The sequence below is a fragment of the Chelonoidis abingdonii genome, chromosome 4 (assembly GCF_003597395.2).
Source record: "Chelonoidis abingdonii isolate Lonesome George chromosome 4, CheloAbing_2.0, whole genome shotgun sequence".
Taxonomy (NCBI): domain Eukaryota; kingdom Metazoa; phylum Chordata; order Testudines; family Testudinidae; genus Chelonoidis; species Chelonoidis abingdonii.
In genome coordinates, this window is record NC_133772.1 from 49105587 (window position 1) to 49122799 (window position 17213).

At 45.4% G+C, this 17213-nt stretch overlaps 1 protein-coding gene across 1 annotated transcript in view; it reads left to right on the plus strand.

Annotated features, from left to right (window-relative positions):
- The first annotated feature begins 5878 nt into the window (after positions 1-5878).
- The window catches only part of CYP2R1 (cytochrome P450 family 2 subfamily R member 1), a 37400-nt gene continuing 26065 nt past the window's right edge, over positions 5879-17213 (plus strand). Inside the window, exon 1 of the mRNA XM_032787656.2 lies at positions 5879-6091. Within this exon, the coding sequence (XP_032643547.1) occupies positions 5879-6091 (213 nt within the window). The remainder of the gene's footprint in view (positions 6092-17213) is intronic.

Here is a 17213-nt window from a genome sequence, read left to right on the forward strand (position 1 = left end):
CTTATCTTACCAAATATGGCTAGTATATGGCTCCTTTACACCTCTGGAACAGCACAAAGGGCACAGATTGAGGGAGAAAATCTGGTCCAGAAACTTTTACCATAATTTAAATTCAGTAGATCTTTTTAATTTTACACATTTTGCATTTGAGATAGGGGGTGAATATCGTTCTCCATTTCTATTTGAAAAGTTAGAGCAGAATGGACAATTAATCTTGTTATGCATATGCATATATATATATGTGTGTATATATATGTGATCACACACACACACATACACACACACACACTTGATTGCTTTCATGAGTGAGAGTCTCATGATTGTGCCCTATACATTAATGGGATGTCAGCAAAAGTCAGGTGGAGAAACTACAGACTAGGTCTTCAGTTTCCGCCCAGGTATGCTCAGCACAGGACATAGTGAAGAAGGAAGAAGCTACACCATCCTTCTGCCTTCCCACTCCCAGCAGTCAGAAGGAGCTGATTTGGTTCCGGTTCAACTTAGTACAGCCTTAGCACTGATAGCTCAAGAGGAGCCATTCAATTGACCCAGGATCACTAGAGCACAAGATCCTCAGACCATACCCACTTACATCTTTACATTCTCTGCTATGCCCTCTACAGTGGGTGGACTGGGAGCAGTTAGCTTTTTAAGATTACTTTTCATCATTTCAAATTGTGTTGCCAGAGTGTTGCAAAGGAGACAATGCAGGGCCAAAAACCTAGGCTAGTCTTTTCCATCAGGCTTCTGTAGAAGATCTCTTTCCTTGTATTTCTGATAAAGAGTAGGTCAAGGTAAGGGCTACACATTTGGAACAAAAATATATTAGTAAGTATTGTATTCACTTGACTGGAGTGGTGCAAGCTCTCATGATTTAATTGCAACTTTAAATGTAACTGAAGTGCACCTGAAGGCTCAAAAGCAAACAAAAATATCCCAAAATTGACTATTTTAAAAAAATCTCAACTAATTTTTAAGCCAATCTCATAATTTTGGGGACCTGATGCATAATTTTTTAACATTTAGTGCAGGCAATACTGTGTCTGAGAAAGTGCAAATTTTCAGCTTTTGAATAACAAGCTGGCAAGAGAAAGTATGAGATACTACTTTGTCCTGTTTAACATAGCTACAAAGTACCATAGACAGTATTTGAGGGCAGGGGACTGGACTCGATGACCTCTCAAGGTCCCTTCCAGTCCTAGAGTCTATGAATCTATGAATCTATAGCTCAGCAGGTTTAGCTAGCCAGAGACTGTAATTTAGAAACTGGTAATTGTTTTGTTTTTATGGGTGTGTTATGAAAGTGTTATTTAACTCCCATAGATAAAATCTTGTGTTTTCCAGCAGATTTATTAAATGAGTTTCTCATATGTCATTTTGTTGAGTAATTAGTATGTGTATTTCATGCACAGTTTCTACAGCTATCTCTCTTTCAAAGGAAAAGGAAAGAGAAAAAGTTTTTCTAACATTATTCTTCTAGGATATAAAACATGTTTTCTAGTAGAGTATGCTATTTATAAATTATGTGGACAAGAGTACTAGTATATATCATGTATGAAACAATCCTGGAGTTTCAGGGAGAAAACTCCAACCTGGTTATAACTTTTCCAACTTATTTGTGTTGTGAGAAGTGTGAAAGCAGTAGCCAGTGTTCTATAAATAGGGGGTTATTGAGTTAAGAGAATAAGTAACGGGTGAATGCAAGCTTGTGAGATACAGAGGGAAATTAGAAATTGTTCCTATTGTCTTAAGAGTATAACAGAGATATCATAAGATCCCCCAAAAGATACAAAAAGAAAGGTGACTAGATAGAGACGGAGTTTAACTCTTCTGATAGAATTTCTCATGGCTCAGCTCTTGGCCCCTTTGTATGTTCCCTCAACATCTTATCCTGGAGTAACCTGATCATCTCATATGGGTTTAACTACCATTTCTGTGCTGGCAACTTTCAAATATGCTTATCCCCTCTCAACCTTTCTTCTGTATTCAATCATGGATTTCTCAGTACCTCTTAGATATTTAATCTTGGATGGCTCCACATCTTCTTAAGATCAAAATGGCCAAAACTGAGCTCATTGTTCCTCCTGAATGTTCTTTAATACATCCATTTTCTATCACAAATGATAACACTACAATCTTCCTTGCCACCCAGGCACATTAGCTATATGAGGGTCAAGTTCAATTCCTCTCTTTATTTCTCTTCTTCATCCAAATCAGGCCTGAATCTGGTTACTTTTTCTTCCATATTATATAAATCTTACTCCTTTCTTTCTATCTAAATGGCCAGATTGCTCTTCCATGTCCTAATCTTCTCCTCTTGAATATTTTTATGCTAGATTCATTCCCATCTATCCCATTCAAAATAATGCTGCCAAAGTGATCTATTTTTTTTCTTTCTTATCCTATACAAGCTCAGTACAAATGGTGCCCATCCAGATATATTTAAATAACAGAAGAACCCTGGAAACAGTTGGCAAAGATGAGAGTGAGACTGGGGCACTAGCTGAGATCTCTGGGTGGCTAACTTATGGTCAGTAAAGGCCGTGAAAGTGATTGTCACTGAGAACAATGATCTAGATTGTACTTTGGGAAGAAGAATCCATATTAGATTTAATCTTTGTGAAATCTAAGGATGGATGTGTGATGGCTACATTAAATTACCTCAGTATTGGACTAATACAGATGGGGAGCAGAAATGAGTCAGTTCTGAAATGACCAAGGAGAAGGGTGGTGGTGGTGAAATAATTGTGTGTAGGTGACTGAGTCACAGGAACCATCATAAGAATCACTGGTCCTTCAAGTCTGGCATCCTGGTATCCTGACTACTATCGTGGCCAAAACCTAATGCTTCACAATGATTATAAAGTAACAATGCACCTAATTAATTCTACAATAGTGTGTGAAAAAAAAATCCTTCATGAGTCTCTGAATGAAAGGAAAATCTACAGTAAAAAGTTGAACATATGCTGGAACTCTGACAGCTTGACTGGTTGAGAGGAGAACATAATCTGCAACTTGATAATTTAAAGAAGAAATTTAGTTGATGTGCTGGAAAGTTCGGTATGGCGTTAAGACAATTTCTTACAGACAGGAAGAAATGTGTGGATTCCTTAGTAGTGGAGTTCAGATTAAAGTAGAAGTAGTGAGGTATTGATATGAGGGAAGAGAGAGAAATTAGCAACTCATTTAAGACCTCAAAATTGGAGCAAATTATAAATCCATAGTTAGCAATCTGTCAATAAGAATCACCAAATATTGTAGAAAAAATTCAGGAAAGTACTTGTGAGCACTGGCACTATGTACTTTATGTTCATTTTTGTTCCACCCAAAGATTCAATTTAATAAAAGAAATTCCATCTTTGTGCATGGAGGTTCAGTACAAACTACTGTGGAATTTCCATGTAGGGAATTCAATTCAATTTGAATTCAATTTTGGGATAGCTGCAGAAGATACTTAAGCAATGAAAGAAAAAGCAGTTTGTAGTTTTCACATGAGTTAGTAAGACAAAGTAAAGATTATGGGAAATCCTAGGGTTTACATTGTCCTGCTAACTGATAGGAAAACTACAGACTGACTTGTTTTCACCAGGATTTTTGCTCGTTAGTTAATGCAAATCAGCTACCTAGAGTTACGAACCACCTTGGCCTTACGGCAGCATACTGGTAATGCTCTTCACATTTGTACATATGCTCAGGACCAGCTCTAGGCACCAGCAAAACAAGCATGTGCTTGGAGCGGCACAATTCCAGGGGCGGCATTCCGGCCATTTTTTTTTGTTTGGGAGAGTTGCACTCTCGGAGCTTGGGGTGGCAGCCAGCCCTACGTGTTCTACTGATTATAAGTTTCCAAGATGATCATATGACCATATCATATCACTGTATGACTACATCTTTTTAATACCTTTCTCACTTTTTGTATCCTGCAAAAGCTATCATCAGCACAGAGGATCAAAGCCGACAAACTGAAATTATAGGGCAATGTTGGGAATAGATGGCACAACCCTAATCAAAAATCTACTTAGCTCTCTCTCCAAGAAAGTGCTGCTGAATACAGTCTACCCAGTGTTTGGGACAACCTCAGTTTCTCTCAAACACTTCAGTCACTGTAATTTCTTGCTAAAGAATGTAAAATGGAGTGCAACAGTGCTTTTATTAAATTTTGATTTGCAGTTCACACTTCAAAGAAACAATAGTGTAGCAGTTAGATAGGGTGACCAGATGTCCTGATTTTATAGAGACAGTCCCAATTTTTGGGTCTTTTTCTTATATGGGCTCCTATTATTCCCCACCTCGTTCGGATTTTTCACATTTGCTATCTGGTCACCCTACGGCCAGAAGAGAGAGAGAATAGGTATGGAGGATAAAGTAGAACAGGACTGGTACGGTGCTTTGGCCTGTCTGTGTATGATTTTTTTATAACCTCCCATATCTAAATAAAATAAAAAGATAGTGCAAAAAACTAAAATCTTGAGTTTATTGTCAGTCAACCTCCTCTTTGGAATAGGCTTGCTTTTTTCCTCCTTTTCTTTCACTTTCCCCTCCCAATTTAATCACCTTTCGCTGGAAATATATTTAAACCCCTCAATCATGGGCAGGTATAGTATAATTTGACGCCACAGGACAGGAATTCAAACACCTAGTTTGCATTTTGTCTCTTAAAGTAGCACACTTGGACTGTAGCAAAATACAATTGAAAAACTTTCCAAAGTTAAAGACCCCTTTGTTAATTAATAACTTAAATAACAAATGGCTTCCTGCCTCAAACACGTTCATAACATTTTACTCAGAATAGTAATCTTTTTGATTTTTAGATGGAAAAGTCAATCACTTTGCATACACATCCCTCCAAACCAACAAAACAATCACATATGGTAGACTATTCTAAAGCGCCTATGTGATTTAAGAGCCTGGGATTTAAGCTCTTAAATCACTTAATTACTTTTGAAATGTTTCCCCATAGCCTGGTTTTAAAACTTCTGCTCAGAAGATCTTTCCAGGGCCCCATTTATGGATTTACTGTCTGGCCTGAACGCTGGCCTGTCATTTGACCTCAGCAGAAGATTCTTTCAGTCTAGGGGAAGCATATTCCTAAAGCATTGCATCTTAACCTGCTCAAACAATTTTGTAAGGCACAGATGGCAGAAAAAGCCCCCCAAAGCCGTTACTAGCCAGCTTTCAAGCTGCCTCCCTCCCACCCTCTCTTCCTAGTTAAGTGCTTTATACGTATCTGCTTCTCATTACTGTTTGCAAGGCACATGGTGACTGAGCACTAATTCGTTCGTCTGGGGCTTTCTCCGAGGAAGCTGCATATGCTGCACCACAAGGCTGTTTGTAACCGGCAGCGACCTTTATTGCAAGGCAAGCGCAGGTGAGAGCCCTCGTTGAAACAACCCATAAGGACCTTGCCCACTAATCTCCCCAGTCACGCTACTGCGAGACTGGTGGTTGGGGCGCTAGCGTGAAGTAGGGGTCCTGGACTGTTCACAGCTGGCCAGCGGGGAGGAGGGCAACTCCCCGAGCAAATATTTTTGCTGCCAGCTACACAAGGGTCAGTTATGTAACCAGTCCGCCTCGGCTCGCTGCTGCCTGGGTGAAGCAAAGCAGAACGAGTTATACCCGCAGTGAGCACGAGGGGAGTATCCTCCCCTCCAACGGCCGAAATCCCAACTGCCCTTTTTGAGAACTTGAGAGGGGGGAGGAGGAGCCGGGAAAGAGCCGGCCGCCGGACTGACTCCGCCAATCATATTTGGAGTCTCTTGAGTAGCCCAGCCGCCGGCCAATCAGGGCGGTCGAGGGAAGGCCGAGCTCACGTGGCGATTGGAAGGGGCGGGGGAAAGGGCAGTCGGGCGCTGGCGGGGGGCAGCGGCGCAGAGCGGGGATGTGGTCCCGGGGCCAGCTGGTCGCGGTGGTGGGCACTGGCGCGCTCCTGCTCCTCCTCCTCTCGCTGATGGTGAGGCAGCTGTTCAAGCAGAGGCGCCCGCCTGGTTTCCCGCCGGGGCCCCGGGGGCTGCCCCTCATCGGCAACATCTACTCGCTGGTCGCGGAGCAGCCGCATGTCTATATGAAGAGGCAGAGCCAAGTCCATGGCCAGGTATTTCAGCACCTCCTCGCCGACTACCAGCCTGGGGAGTGCATGGGAGAGGGGCAGCAGGGACGATCCCCCACACCCCAGCCAAGAGCTTGGTGCACTAAACGGTGCACCAGACGCCACCATTCACCGTGCAGGACGTGCCATCCCGGGACGCGTTCATTGCACCACCATTCACTGTGCAGGATGCCCCTTCCCGGGGCTCATCCCTGGAACCATTAATCACCATGCAGGACGCCCTGTCCTGGGGCAGGTCGATGGCACTGCTAGTCACCATACAGGACGCCCCATCCCAGGGGCAGATCTGTGGCACTGCTAGTCACCGTGCAGGACGTGCCATCCTGGGGGGCTCCCATTGTGCCACTATTCACCGTGCAGGACACTCTTCCTGTGGGTGTCAAGACAGGCACTTTTTGTGATGCACAGTGGCACTCTGGAAGGTGTCAAGAGCACCACTGTTCAGAGTGCAGGATCTGGAGTGGCCCTAGTTTTTTGCCAGCCAGGGTGGAAAATGGTAGTGGCCAAGTCACAAAAGAGACAACTCACTGCCAACCAATCAGCAGAGGACAGGGGGAAAGGCAAGCCAATTAATAAAAACAAAAGAATGTGAGCAGTACAGTGCCACCTTGAAGTTGGCACCCAGAGTGACCCATTCCTAGAACCTGTGCAGACCCCTCTTGGAGGTGTTGAAAGCACCACTGTTCTTGGCATACGATGCCCCACTGAGGGGACGGGGTCGCAACAGTACCACTATTCAGGTTGCAGAATGCCCTCCTCCCCTGCCTCCCAAGATATGTCAAGAATGCCACTATTCCTGTGTCAGGACTCTCTTCTAGTGGTGACAGCACCACTATTCACAATGCAGAACACACACAGGGGCTATCGAAAATGCCACTATTCACAATTCACAATAAATTAAACAATAAATCACCAGGACCAGATAGTGTTCACCCAAGAGTTCTGAAGGAACTCAAATATGAAATTGTAGAACTACTAACAGTGGTATGTAACCTATCCTTTAAATCAGCTTCTGTACCCAATAACTGGAGGATAGCTAATGTGACACCAATTTTTTAAAAAGGCTCCAGAAATGATCCTGGCAATTACAAGCCTGTAAACCTAACGTCAATACCAGCCAAACTAGTTGAAATTATAGTATAGAATAGCATTATCAGACACATAGACAAACACAATTTGTTGGGGAGGAGTCAACACAGCTTTTGTAAAGGGAAATCATGCCTCAACAATCTATTAGGATTCTCTGAGGGGATCAACAAACGTGGACAAGGGTGACCCAGGGGATGTAGTTTACTTGGACTTTCAGAAAGCCTTTTTGACTAGGTCCCTCATCAAAGGTTCTTAAACAAGTAAGCAGTCATGAGATAAGAGGAAAGGTTCTCTTATAGATCTGTAACTGACTAAAAGAAAACAAAGAGTAGGAATAACTGGTCAGTTTTCAGAATGCAGAGAGGTGATGGCCCCCAGGGGTCTGTCCTGGGTCCAGTACTATTCAATATTTCCACTTTCCCACTGCTCCCTGGCCCTCCTGTATCACATATCCCCCACCCCTCCCCTCCGCTCAACACCATGGGTCTGGGCTACTTGGGACGAGAGACAGTGTTGTCGTGACAGTCCATCTGCATTGCTGTGTTGTCTTCTGGCTCTGTGCTATATCCGGAAGTGGAAAGGTTGTGCATTCCTCTCCTTGTTTGTGTGCATCCATTGGAATAGGGCGTGGTCCATCACAAGGATTAATCGCCGTCCAAGTAGATAGTACTGTAGAATCTCCATGGCCCATTTAACTGCTAGGCATTCCTTTTCTGCTACGGCGTACAGTTGCTCCCTGGGCAGGAGCTTTCAGCTGAGGTAAAGGATCGGGTGCTCCTCATCCCCCACCATCTGTGAAAGAATGGCCCCAAGTCCTACCTCCAAGGCATCTATTTGTAGGATGAATTTCTTTTTGAAATCTGGGGCTGTGAGCCCTTGATGACTGCAAAGGGTCGTTGTTAGTTAAGTGGATCAAGGCAGCAAAAGAAGCTTTCACAGACCTATCTCCAGTCCACAAGCTCTTATCAAGTCCATCAGAGGCGCTGCCTTTGTGGTGAAGTGAGAGATGAACTGACAGTAATACCCCACCATCCCTAAGAATGCTCTGACTTGCTTCTTGAAGATAGGGTGGGGCCATTCCTGTATTGCCTCCACTTTGTTCCGCTTGGGCTTCACCAGGCCCCTTCCGACTACATACCCGAGGTATCTGGCCTCGGCTAACCTGTTGCACATTTGGATGAGTTAGCGGTGAGGCAAGCCTGTCTAAGAGCATCTAGTACCACTTCCACTTTCCCCAGGTGTGTATCACAGTCAGGGCAATGGATTACCACATCATCTAAATAGGTGGCAGCATACTTGGCATGTGGTCAAAGTAATCTGTCCATCAATCGTTGGAAAGTTGCAGGGGCCCCATGGAGCCCAATGGGAGGATGGCATAGTGGAAGAGGCTGTCGGGTATAGAGAGCGTTTTTTGACTTGGCATCCTCAACCAGTGGGATATGCCAGTAGCTTTTTGTCAAGACCAAGGTGGTCAAGTATTGCGCCTTGCCTAACTGATCCACCAGCTCATCAATACTTGGTATCGGGTAGGCATCGAATTGGGATACCTCATTTAACTTCCGGAAATCATTACAAAACCTCAGGGTGCCATCAGGCTTGGGAACCAAGACAGTAGGGCTGGACCACTGGCTGTGGGACTCCTCAATCACCCCAAGTTCTAGCATCTTCCTTACTTCTGCCCTAATTTCTTCTCTTTTTGCCTCTGGTATGCGATATGGTTTTGTCGTCACCCTTGCTCCGGGATGACGTGGTGTTGGATCAGCGTTGTACGGCCTGGTTGTGTGGAGAACACATCTTGGTTCCACTGGATCATTTGACAACCTCTGTTCATTGTTCTGGGGTAATTCGGGGGATATCCTTACCTGCCCTTGTGGGCCATCTGCCTGGGGTGGAGCTGGCAGGACGGCCAGGCATGTTTCCTGATCGAGCCAGGGTTACAGTCAGTTGTTGTGGTAGACCTGCTCTGTCCTTTGGCGGTTTGGCTGCTTCACCTTATAATTCATTTATCCAATGGTTCCCACGATCTCCTAGGATCCATGCCAACTGGCCAGGAGCTCTCTTTCTGTTGTTGGTACCAGCACCCGTTCTCCTGGTTGAATGTTCTGTGTTTTTGCACAATGGTTGTAGTAGGTTCATTGGGCCTCTTGTGCTTTCTCCAAATGCTCTCATACTGTGGGGGTCACTTGGGCAATTTGTTCTCTCATCTGGGCCACGTGTGATTATGTTCTTCCCCGGATTGGGTTGTTCTGCCCATTCCTCCTTTATGATATCTAATATGCCAGTGGGTGGCATCCATACAGTAGTTGAAGGGAGAGAATCCAGTAGATGCCTGGGGAACTTCTCATCAGATATGGTAGGAGAGTATCCCAGTCTTTTCTGTCTTGGGCCATGCTCTGGAGAGTGCAGATCATGCTCTTGAGAGTGCAACACATGCTCTTGAGAGAGTTAAATTGCTTGACCAAACCATCTGTTTGGGGATGATGGACAGAGGTCAGCAAGGCTTGATTGCAGAGCAGAGTTGTCATGGTATGCACCCCCACTCTGAACCTTAGCGTCCAAACGATGGAGTACCAGCATGAATTTCTCTAAGCTTATTTACCAGCTTAGATTTTGTAGCACTGCCACCAACCAGGACTTGCAGTGCCTGGTACACTCTGGTCCCCTCAAAACCTTCCCAGGGGACCCGAAGACCCAGACCCCCTGGATCTTAAAACAAGGAGGAACTGACTATCTCCCCCCCCTTTCCCCCTCTTAGACTTTCCCTCCCTGGGTCGTCTGGAGAGGCTTCACCAACTCACTGGTGAAACAAGATCCAAATTCCTTGAATCTTAACACAAGGAAAATAAACCCTTCCTCCACCAGTGTCTCTCTCCAGTCTTCCCCTCCTGGCTACCTGGAGAGAGAGACAGATTCAAAGCTCGTGAATCAAACAAAGGAATTCGCCTCCCCCCCCTCCGTGTCCCCCCACCACTCCCTGGTGAGCTTAGACTCAATTCCCTTGAGCCTTAACAAGGGAAAAAAATCAGTCAGGTTTGTTTCTAAAGGAAGCTTTTAATAAAAGAAGAAAAAGTAAATTGTCTTGTACAATCAAATGGAAATTTACGAGTCTTTCACTTAAGACACCAGGGAGATTCTTCACCCCCAGCACAAATACAAGTGCAATAGAGATACAATCCTTCAGAAATACAATTTGAAATAAAGAAAACAAGACAAAAGACAAACGGCCTTTCTAACTGTACTACTTATAAATGAACAGAAGATGCTGGAGAGTCTGTTATACTGTTGGGTCCCTCTTATCCCTGAGAGAACACAGAACAACGAAAGCACACAAAACAAAGACTTCCTTCCACTGAGATTTGAAAGTATCTTGTCTCCTGATTGGTCCTCTGGTCAGGTGTTAGCCAGGTTTACTGGACTTGTTAACCCTTTACTATCTGTTTATGATAAGAGTACATAAATCACTCATTACCCTTGACATGAAGGGAGTCCCTTGGTCTGTTAGGATCTCCTTAGGAATGCCTACCCTAGTGAAAACCTAGACCAGTTCTTTTGTGATCACCTTGAATGTGGGGTTTCTTAAAGGAATGGCTTCGGGGTACCATGTAGCGTAGTCCAGGATGACAAGTATGCTACTTCCCCCCTGTATTGGCACTACCTGGTACAACAGATCCTGTTTGATTATATAGTATGGCCCTGGGCCTTTGGTGTTCCCTTCTTCTGGCACACCATTTACCTCTACTACCTACTCCCTCACATTTGCATGCAGTGGGTCATAGGCTTGGTCCTGCCCAAAACACTCACATGCAGGACCAGTCTGGCTTGATTCTATTGGATGGGGCTCCCCTCCTTCTCTTGGGGTGCTTCTCCTTGTGCTGGGGGCTTTCTCTGGGTCTCTACTGGTCCGTGCTACCTTTCAGTTTCCCTGACGGGGCCTTCTCCCAACCAGGGCAGCTCTCTGATTTGCTGCCAAAATCCTGGTTCCTAATCTTTTATCTGCCCTCCCTTGCCATCTGGATTTCCAGGACTTTCCAGGGGGTGAAAATAACTTTGGGGAAAACCCAGCAAAAATTGTGGTAGGGCCATCCACGGGCACCTTGTTCTCTGTTCTGGGTTTACTGCCCTCCTCTAACTCGATGTGGGGGAGTAGGTCTCGAACCCGGAAAAGTCCCTGCCAATTAAGACCAGGTAGAGGAGCTTGGGGACCACCCCTGCAGTCACCTTGGTAGTGTTCCCCTGGATCTCAATTTGTATTGGGATTGTGGGGTAGAAATTTCCTGTGCCATGGAAACACGTTACTCCGGTGCTCTTGCCCCGGCTCAGTTGGTCTTGCCCCACTAGCTTCCCTGAGAACAATGTAACAGCACTCCCAGAATCCACCAAAGCTGTGGTCTGGATGCCATTCATCTTTACTGGCCTGGTGTACTCATGTGGGGCCGTTGCAACCCCCACCAGGCTGATTGGGCCACATTGGTCCCTGGGATCCCCCAGATTGCATTGCATGGACTCCTCCCTGTTGGGGCACTTGGCTGCTATGTGCCCAACTGCCAACACTCATAACAGTGGTATCTCATCCTGGAGGTTGCCCTCTGTCTTCGGCTCTCTGATCTGCTCCCCCAGCCCTCCCCCTCTGGACTCCCAGGTCCCTTTGGGGCCTCAGGCCGCTCCTTGGTGCCTGTTGTTTCAGCTATGGCTTTCCTGTAGATCTCGATGATCCGGGGCCTCGGGGTTGGGACTGGTTTCCTGGAATGCCATGTTTCACCTCCCGGGGTTTTGAACAGTTCACGGGTTGCCAGTTGTCTCTCCACGAGGGTGACCAGTTCATCATAGGTGGAGGGGTCATTCTGGCCTACCCAGGCTCAGAGGCCCAAGGGTAGTCCACTTGTATACTGGTCCACCACCAGAAGCTCCATCATTTTTTCAGAACTGAGAGCCTCTGGAGAAACAAATTTCGGGCTAGGTGGATTAGGTCAAACAGTTGTGACCGCGGTGTCTTATCTTCGCAATACTACCATTCATGGAACCTCTGGGCTTGTAAGGCCGTTCATACCCCTGTCCTAGACAGGATCTGTGCCTTCAGCCAGGAGTAATCTGCCACCTCCTCTGCGGTCATATCATAGTAGGCCTTCTGAGTCTCCCTGCACAAAAATGGGGCAAGGATGCCTGACCACTGGTCTTGGGGCCAGGCCTTCCACAGGGCTGTCCTCTTGAAGGCCAGGAGGTATTTCTCCACATCATCCTCTCGGGTCATTTTCTGCAGACAGTAGCTGGCCCGTATGGTTTGCATCCTGTCATGCCTGCAGCTCAGCTCTGTAAGAGCCTTCACCTGCTTCTCTAGTTCCTGCAGCATGGCCCAATCTTGAGTGGCCTGGGTCATCAGCAGGCAACTGATCTCTTGTTGCAGCCACCCAGATAGCCTCCTGCTGGGTGGTGGCGGCTTGCGCCAGTGCTTTGACCATGTCCCCCATCTTGGGGCAGGGTGGTCATGATCCACCATGGATTATGTTCACAGCGTGGAAATAGCATCACTGAAACCATGTGCTGCAAAATAGCCAATGTTGGTACAGTGGGTCTCGTGCTTTTCTTGGCGGGGGGGCTAAGATGCCACCACTTGCCCCTGCTCTTGGGGTGCCGAGGGCCCTGCTAGTGGACCAGGATTTACTCTGCACTCCAGCTTCTCTCAACCCCTGCGGGTTTCTTATCCTCTTCCTCCCTTGGGTAGGGTTACCCTCGGTCCTTACACACTGCGAGGGGGTCTCCCCTACTTCGGTTCTCTGATCTTTCAAGTCTGAGCAATGCACCTCCAAGCTCCAGTCGTCTCTCCTTCCTCACACACCCTGACTGTCTGAAGCAGGGGGTTTCATTAGGTTCCTGACAGGGCCTTAATTTACTACAGGTGCTCCAATTATCCTTAAGCAACTCTCCCTAGTCTACAGGGAACCACGCCTTAATTAGCTTAGGGCTTATATATTTTCCCTCTCCCACTGCTCCCTGGCCCTCCCTTATCACAATGTATTCATAAATGTCTTGGAAAAAGGGGTAAACGGTGAAGTGACAAAGTTTGCAGAAGATACAAAATTACTCAAGATAGTTAAGTCCAAAGCAGACTGCAAGGAGTAACAAAGAGATCTCACAAAACTGGGTGACTGGGCAAAAAAATGGCAGATGAAATTCAGTGTTGATAAATGCAAAATCATGCATACTAGAAAACATAATCCCAACTGTTAATACAAAATGATGGGATCTAATTTCTGTTACCATTCAAGAAAGAGATCTGGGAGTCATTGTGGATAGTTCTCCGAAAACATCTGCTCAATGTGCAAAAGCAGTCAAAAAAGCTAACAATGTTAAGAACCATTAGGAAAGGGATAGATAATAAGATAGAAAATATCAGAATGCCACTATATAATCCATGGTATGCCCATACCTTGAATACTGTATATAGTTCTGGTGACTCTATCTCATAAAAGATATTAGCATTGGAAAAGGTACAGAGAAGGGCAAAAAAAATGACTAAGGGTATGGAACAGCTTTTGTGTGAAGGGAGATTAAAGACTGGGACTTTTCAGCTTGGAAAAAGAGATGACTAAAAGGGGATATGATAGAGGTTTATAAAATCATGACTGATGTGAGAAAGTGAATAAGGAATTGTTATTTACTCCTTCACATAACACAAAACCAGGGGTCACCCAATGAAATTAACAGCAGATTTAAAACAAACAAAGAAACAGAAAGTACTTTTTCACATAACGCACAGTCAACCTGTGGAACTTGTTGCCCGGGGATCTTGGGAAGGCCTATATAGGGGTTCAAAAAAGAACTAGATAAGTTCATGGAGGATAGGTCCCTCAATGGATATTAGGCAAGATGGTCAGGGGTGTCCCTAGCCCAGGGATCGGCAACCTTTCGCACGCGGCCTGCTATGGTAAACATCCTGGTGGGCTGGGCTGGTTTGTTTACCTGCAGGTTTGGCCAGTCGCAGCTTCCACTGGCCACGGTTCACTGTCTCAGGCCAATGGGGGCTGCAGGAAGTGGCGCAGGTTGTGTGCCAAAGGTTGCCGATCCCTGCCCTAGTCTTTGATTGCCAGAAGCGGGGAGTGGATGACAGGGATCACTTGATGATTGCCTGTTCTGTTCATTCCCTCTGAAGCATCTGACATTGGTTACTGTCAGAAGACAGGGTTTTTGGCTAGATGGACCATTGGTCTGATGCACTGTGGCCATTCTTATGTTAATGCATAATGTCCCTATTCATGGCACAGGAAGCCTATCCAAGTTGCGTCAAGAGCAGTGCTATTTATCATATAGGATGTCTCTCCCCAGGTTGTCGAGAGCACTACCATTCATGGTGCAGAATTCCCCTGGGGAGAGTCACAAGCTCTGCTATTTATGATAAGGACACCCCTCTGGGAGGGCAGGATGTGTCAAATCCCACTCTTTACAGCACAACATGTCTATCCCTGGGGTAGGGAGTGTCGAGGATACCACTATTCATAGCACAGTAATCAACCTTGGTGTATGTAGGTACTACTGTTACTTATGGCACAGCAAAGTTTTTCTATCTCTGGCATTAATACTGTAATCAAACACAGGGCAGCACGCTTTGCTGGGAGCTATTCAGTTCAGCACCAAACGTGGTGCAGCCTGGCTTATGGCTGGGCACTGAAACCACTGCTAAACATGATGCGTACACCACAGTATAGGGTATTGAGACCTTAGTTACATGTAATATAGTACATGATGTTTTGATAAATGCAGTAGAATACCTAAGTGCAGCATGTAGAGACATCCATTATTCACAGGATGGTGCAGCGCAGCTTTACACAGGACATAGCATGCACTGATGCAAGTGTGAAGACCTTGGCAAAGAATAAGCATAAGGTGACATTGTACATAGCTCACCACATAGCTTTAAGACCTTTGTTAAATCTTTTGACACAGTATCAAGGCAGTTTCAAAATATGTATTCCAGTGAAGTACCGTATACCTCTCACCTGTAACTTTGAAACTTTGCCAGTTATATATAGCGCCATCTCTCTCACTCTGCAGCTCTGAGAACTTTGTATGATTGCCCCTCCCCTAATCTAGGAATTCCCGAAATCATTGACTATCATGTTACTGAAAGAGACAATTTATTTGCTTACTTTGAAGAATCAAGTCCATTTGTATTTTAAAAATTAAGATGAAAAATTACAGAGCAGATAAAGTCCATACATTCATACATATATTTATATATAACTATTTAAGTAAGGATATCAGTGGGTGTTAGCAATGACTTTCCCTCACTATCCCACTCTTACCTTGCCCTGTAACCATGGAACTCTTGTTTCTAGATATGTAATGTATTCGCTGGCTCTACTTAACCCTTCCATGTATTTTTCTGTGGATCATGTTATCATTTGCTAAAAATATTCTATCTGCCTTACTGTGCAGCTTTGAGACATTTAATAATATCATCAAGACTATTGAAATTACAGGTAAATATTAACTAAAATGAAGGTCACCATTTGCCACTGAGACCAGGGGTGCTGGGACAGTTTTTATAGTGAGGGTTCTGAGAGCCATTAAACCAAATTGTAAACCCTGTATATAATGGAAACCACTTTAAGCCAGGAGTGCAACAGCACCCCTAGTTCCAGCACCTATGATTGAGACACAAGTAATCTTGTTAAGCAAAAAACAAGTTACATATATTACATACATTGGACTTTATTGCACATTTCCAGTGGAAAACTAGTAGGAGGGGATTAAAGAGGGTGAAATCTAAAGATCTCTCCTGAATTGTTCTGTCAGAGGGAAGTCTCACTCTCATGCTCTGCCAATCATCTGTGTCATCAGTCGCATCCTTGTGACAGGGTATACCAATAATTTGCCAACCACTGCTGGAGGCCCACCATCTTTGCACAGTCTGCCCTAAGAAGGTGTGCCATTGGAGGGGGAAAGCAGCAAGTTCAGATCTATAGGGATACCTAGAGAGGCGTCCCATGATCAGCTACAGGCAGAACCAGCGGAAGTTGGTCTGCTGGCACTTAGAAAGGCTGGGGGCAGGCGGAGGCCAATTGGAGATCTGTGGCCAGATAAAAAGGGCTGTTTCTTTCTACTAGGAGCCTGTTCAGAGTGAAGTCAGGACAGGGAAGGAAGGTTTTCCCTGCTGTAAGCTCAGTAACTGCCTCAGTCAGGGGACCTTGATGACACTGACCTTGGATTTCTATGAAAGATTAGTGTTTATATTACGAACTTTAATGCCCAGGTGGCTATTCTGAGTTGAGATTTTATTCCTTTCTGTTAACCCTGGAAGGGGTCTGGACTGAGAGCTGGCCTGACCAGAGGGCTAGGACGCAGATGCAGCAGACCAATGTGGAACCAGGACTCAGGTGTACACTAGAGAGGAAGAGTCCCTGAAATGCTGCGCCCTGACATGGAGGGGCATTTTTATGGTGAGTGCACATTATAATACATGGAACCAGAAGTGGTGATGGTCCTCAAAGGAGACAATGGAAGATTTGTTAAGGCTTTTTGCTTGACAACAGCAAGCCCATGCTGAGGCTAAATGGCTGTTCCTAAAGGGACAAGAAGCCTAATAGACAGCCTTGAGCGACATCAACTATAGCAACAACAGCAACAGAGAGTTTCAGGAATCAGTGCTCCAGTGGATAGCTAGCCTATCCCTGTCTGGAACAGTACCACTAAGGCCAGGCCTGACCTTGCCGGATTGGGGCCAGATGATGACCCAAAGGCATACCTGGTCATATTTGAGTGGATAGCCCAATGGGCTAAGAGTATCTGAGCTGCTTGGCTTTTGCTTTTGCCTTTGCCTTTGCTATCTGGGGAAGATCAGGCCACCTGCCACGCTCTTGACAACGAGGCAGCTAAAGAATATGACACCGTAATGTATCATAGAATATTAGGGTTGGAAGGGACCTCAGGAGGTCATCTAGTCCAACCCCCTGCTCACAGCAAGACCAATCCCCAGACAGATTTTTGCTCCAGATCCCTAAATGACTATCATCAGATGGGTGTG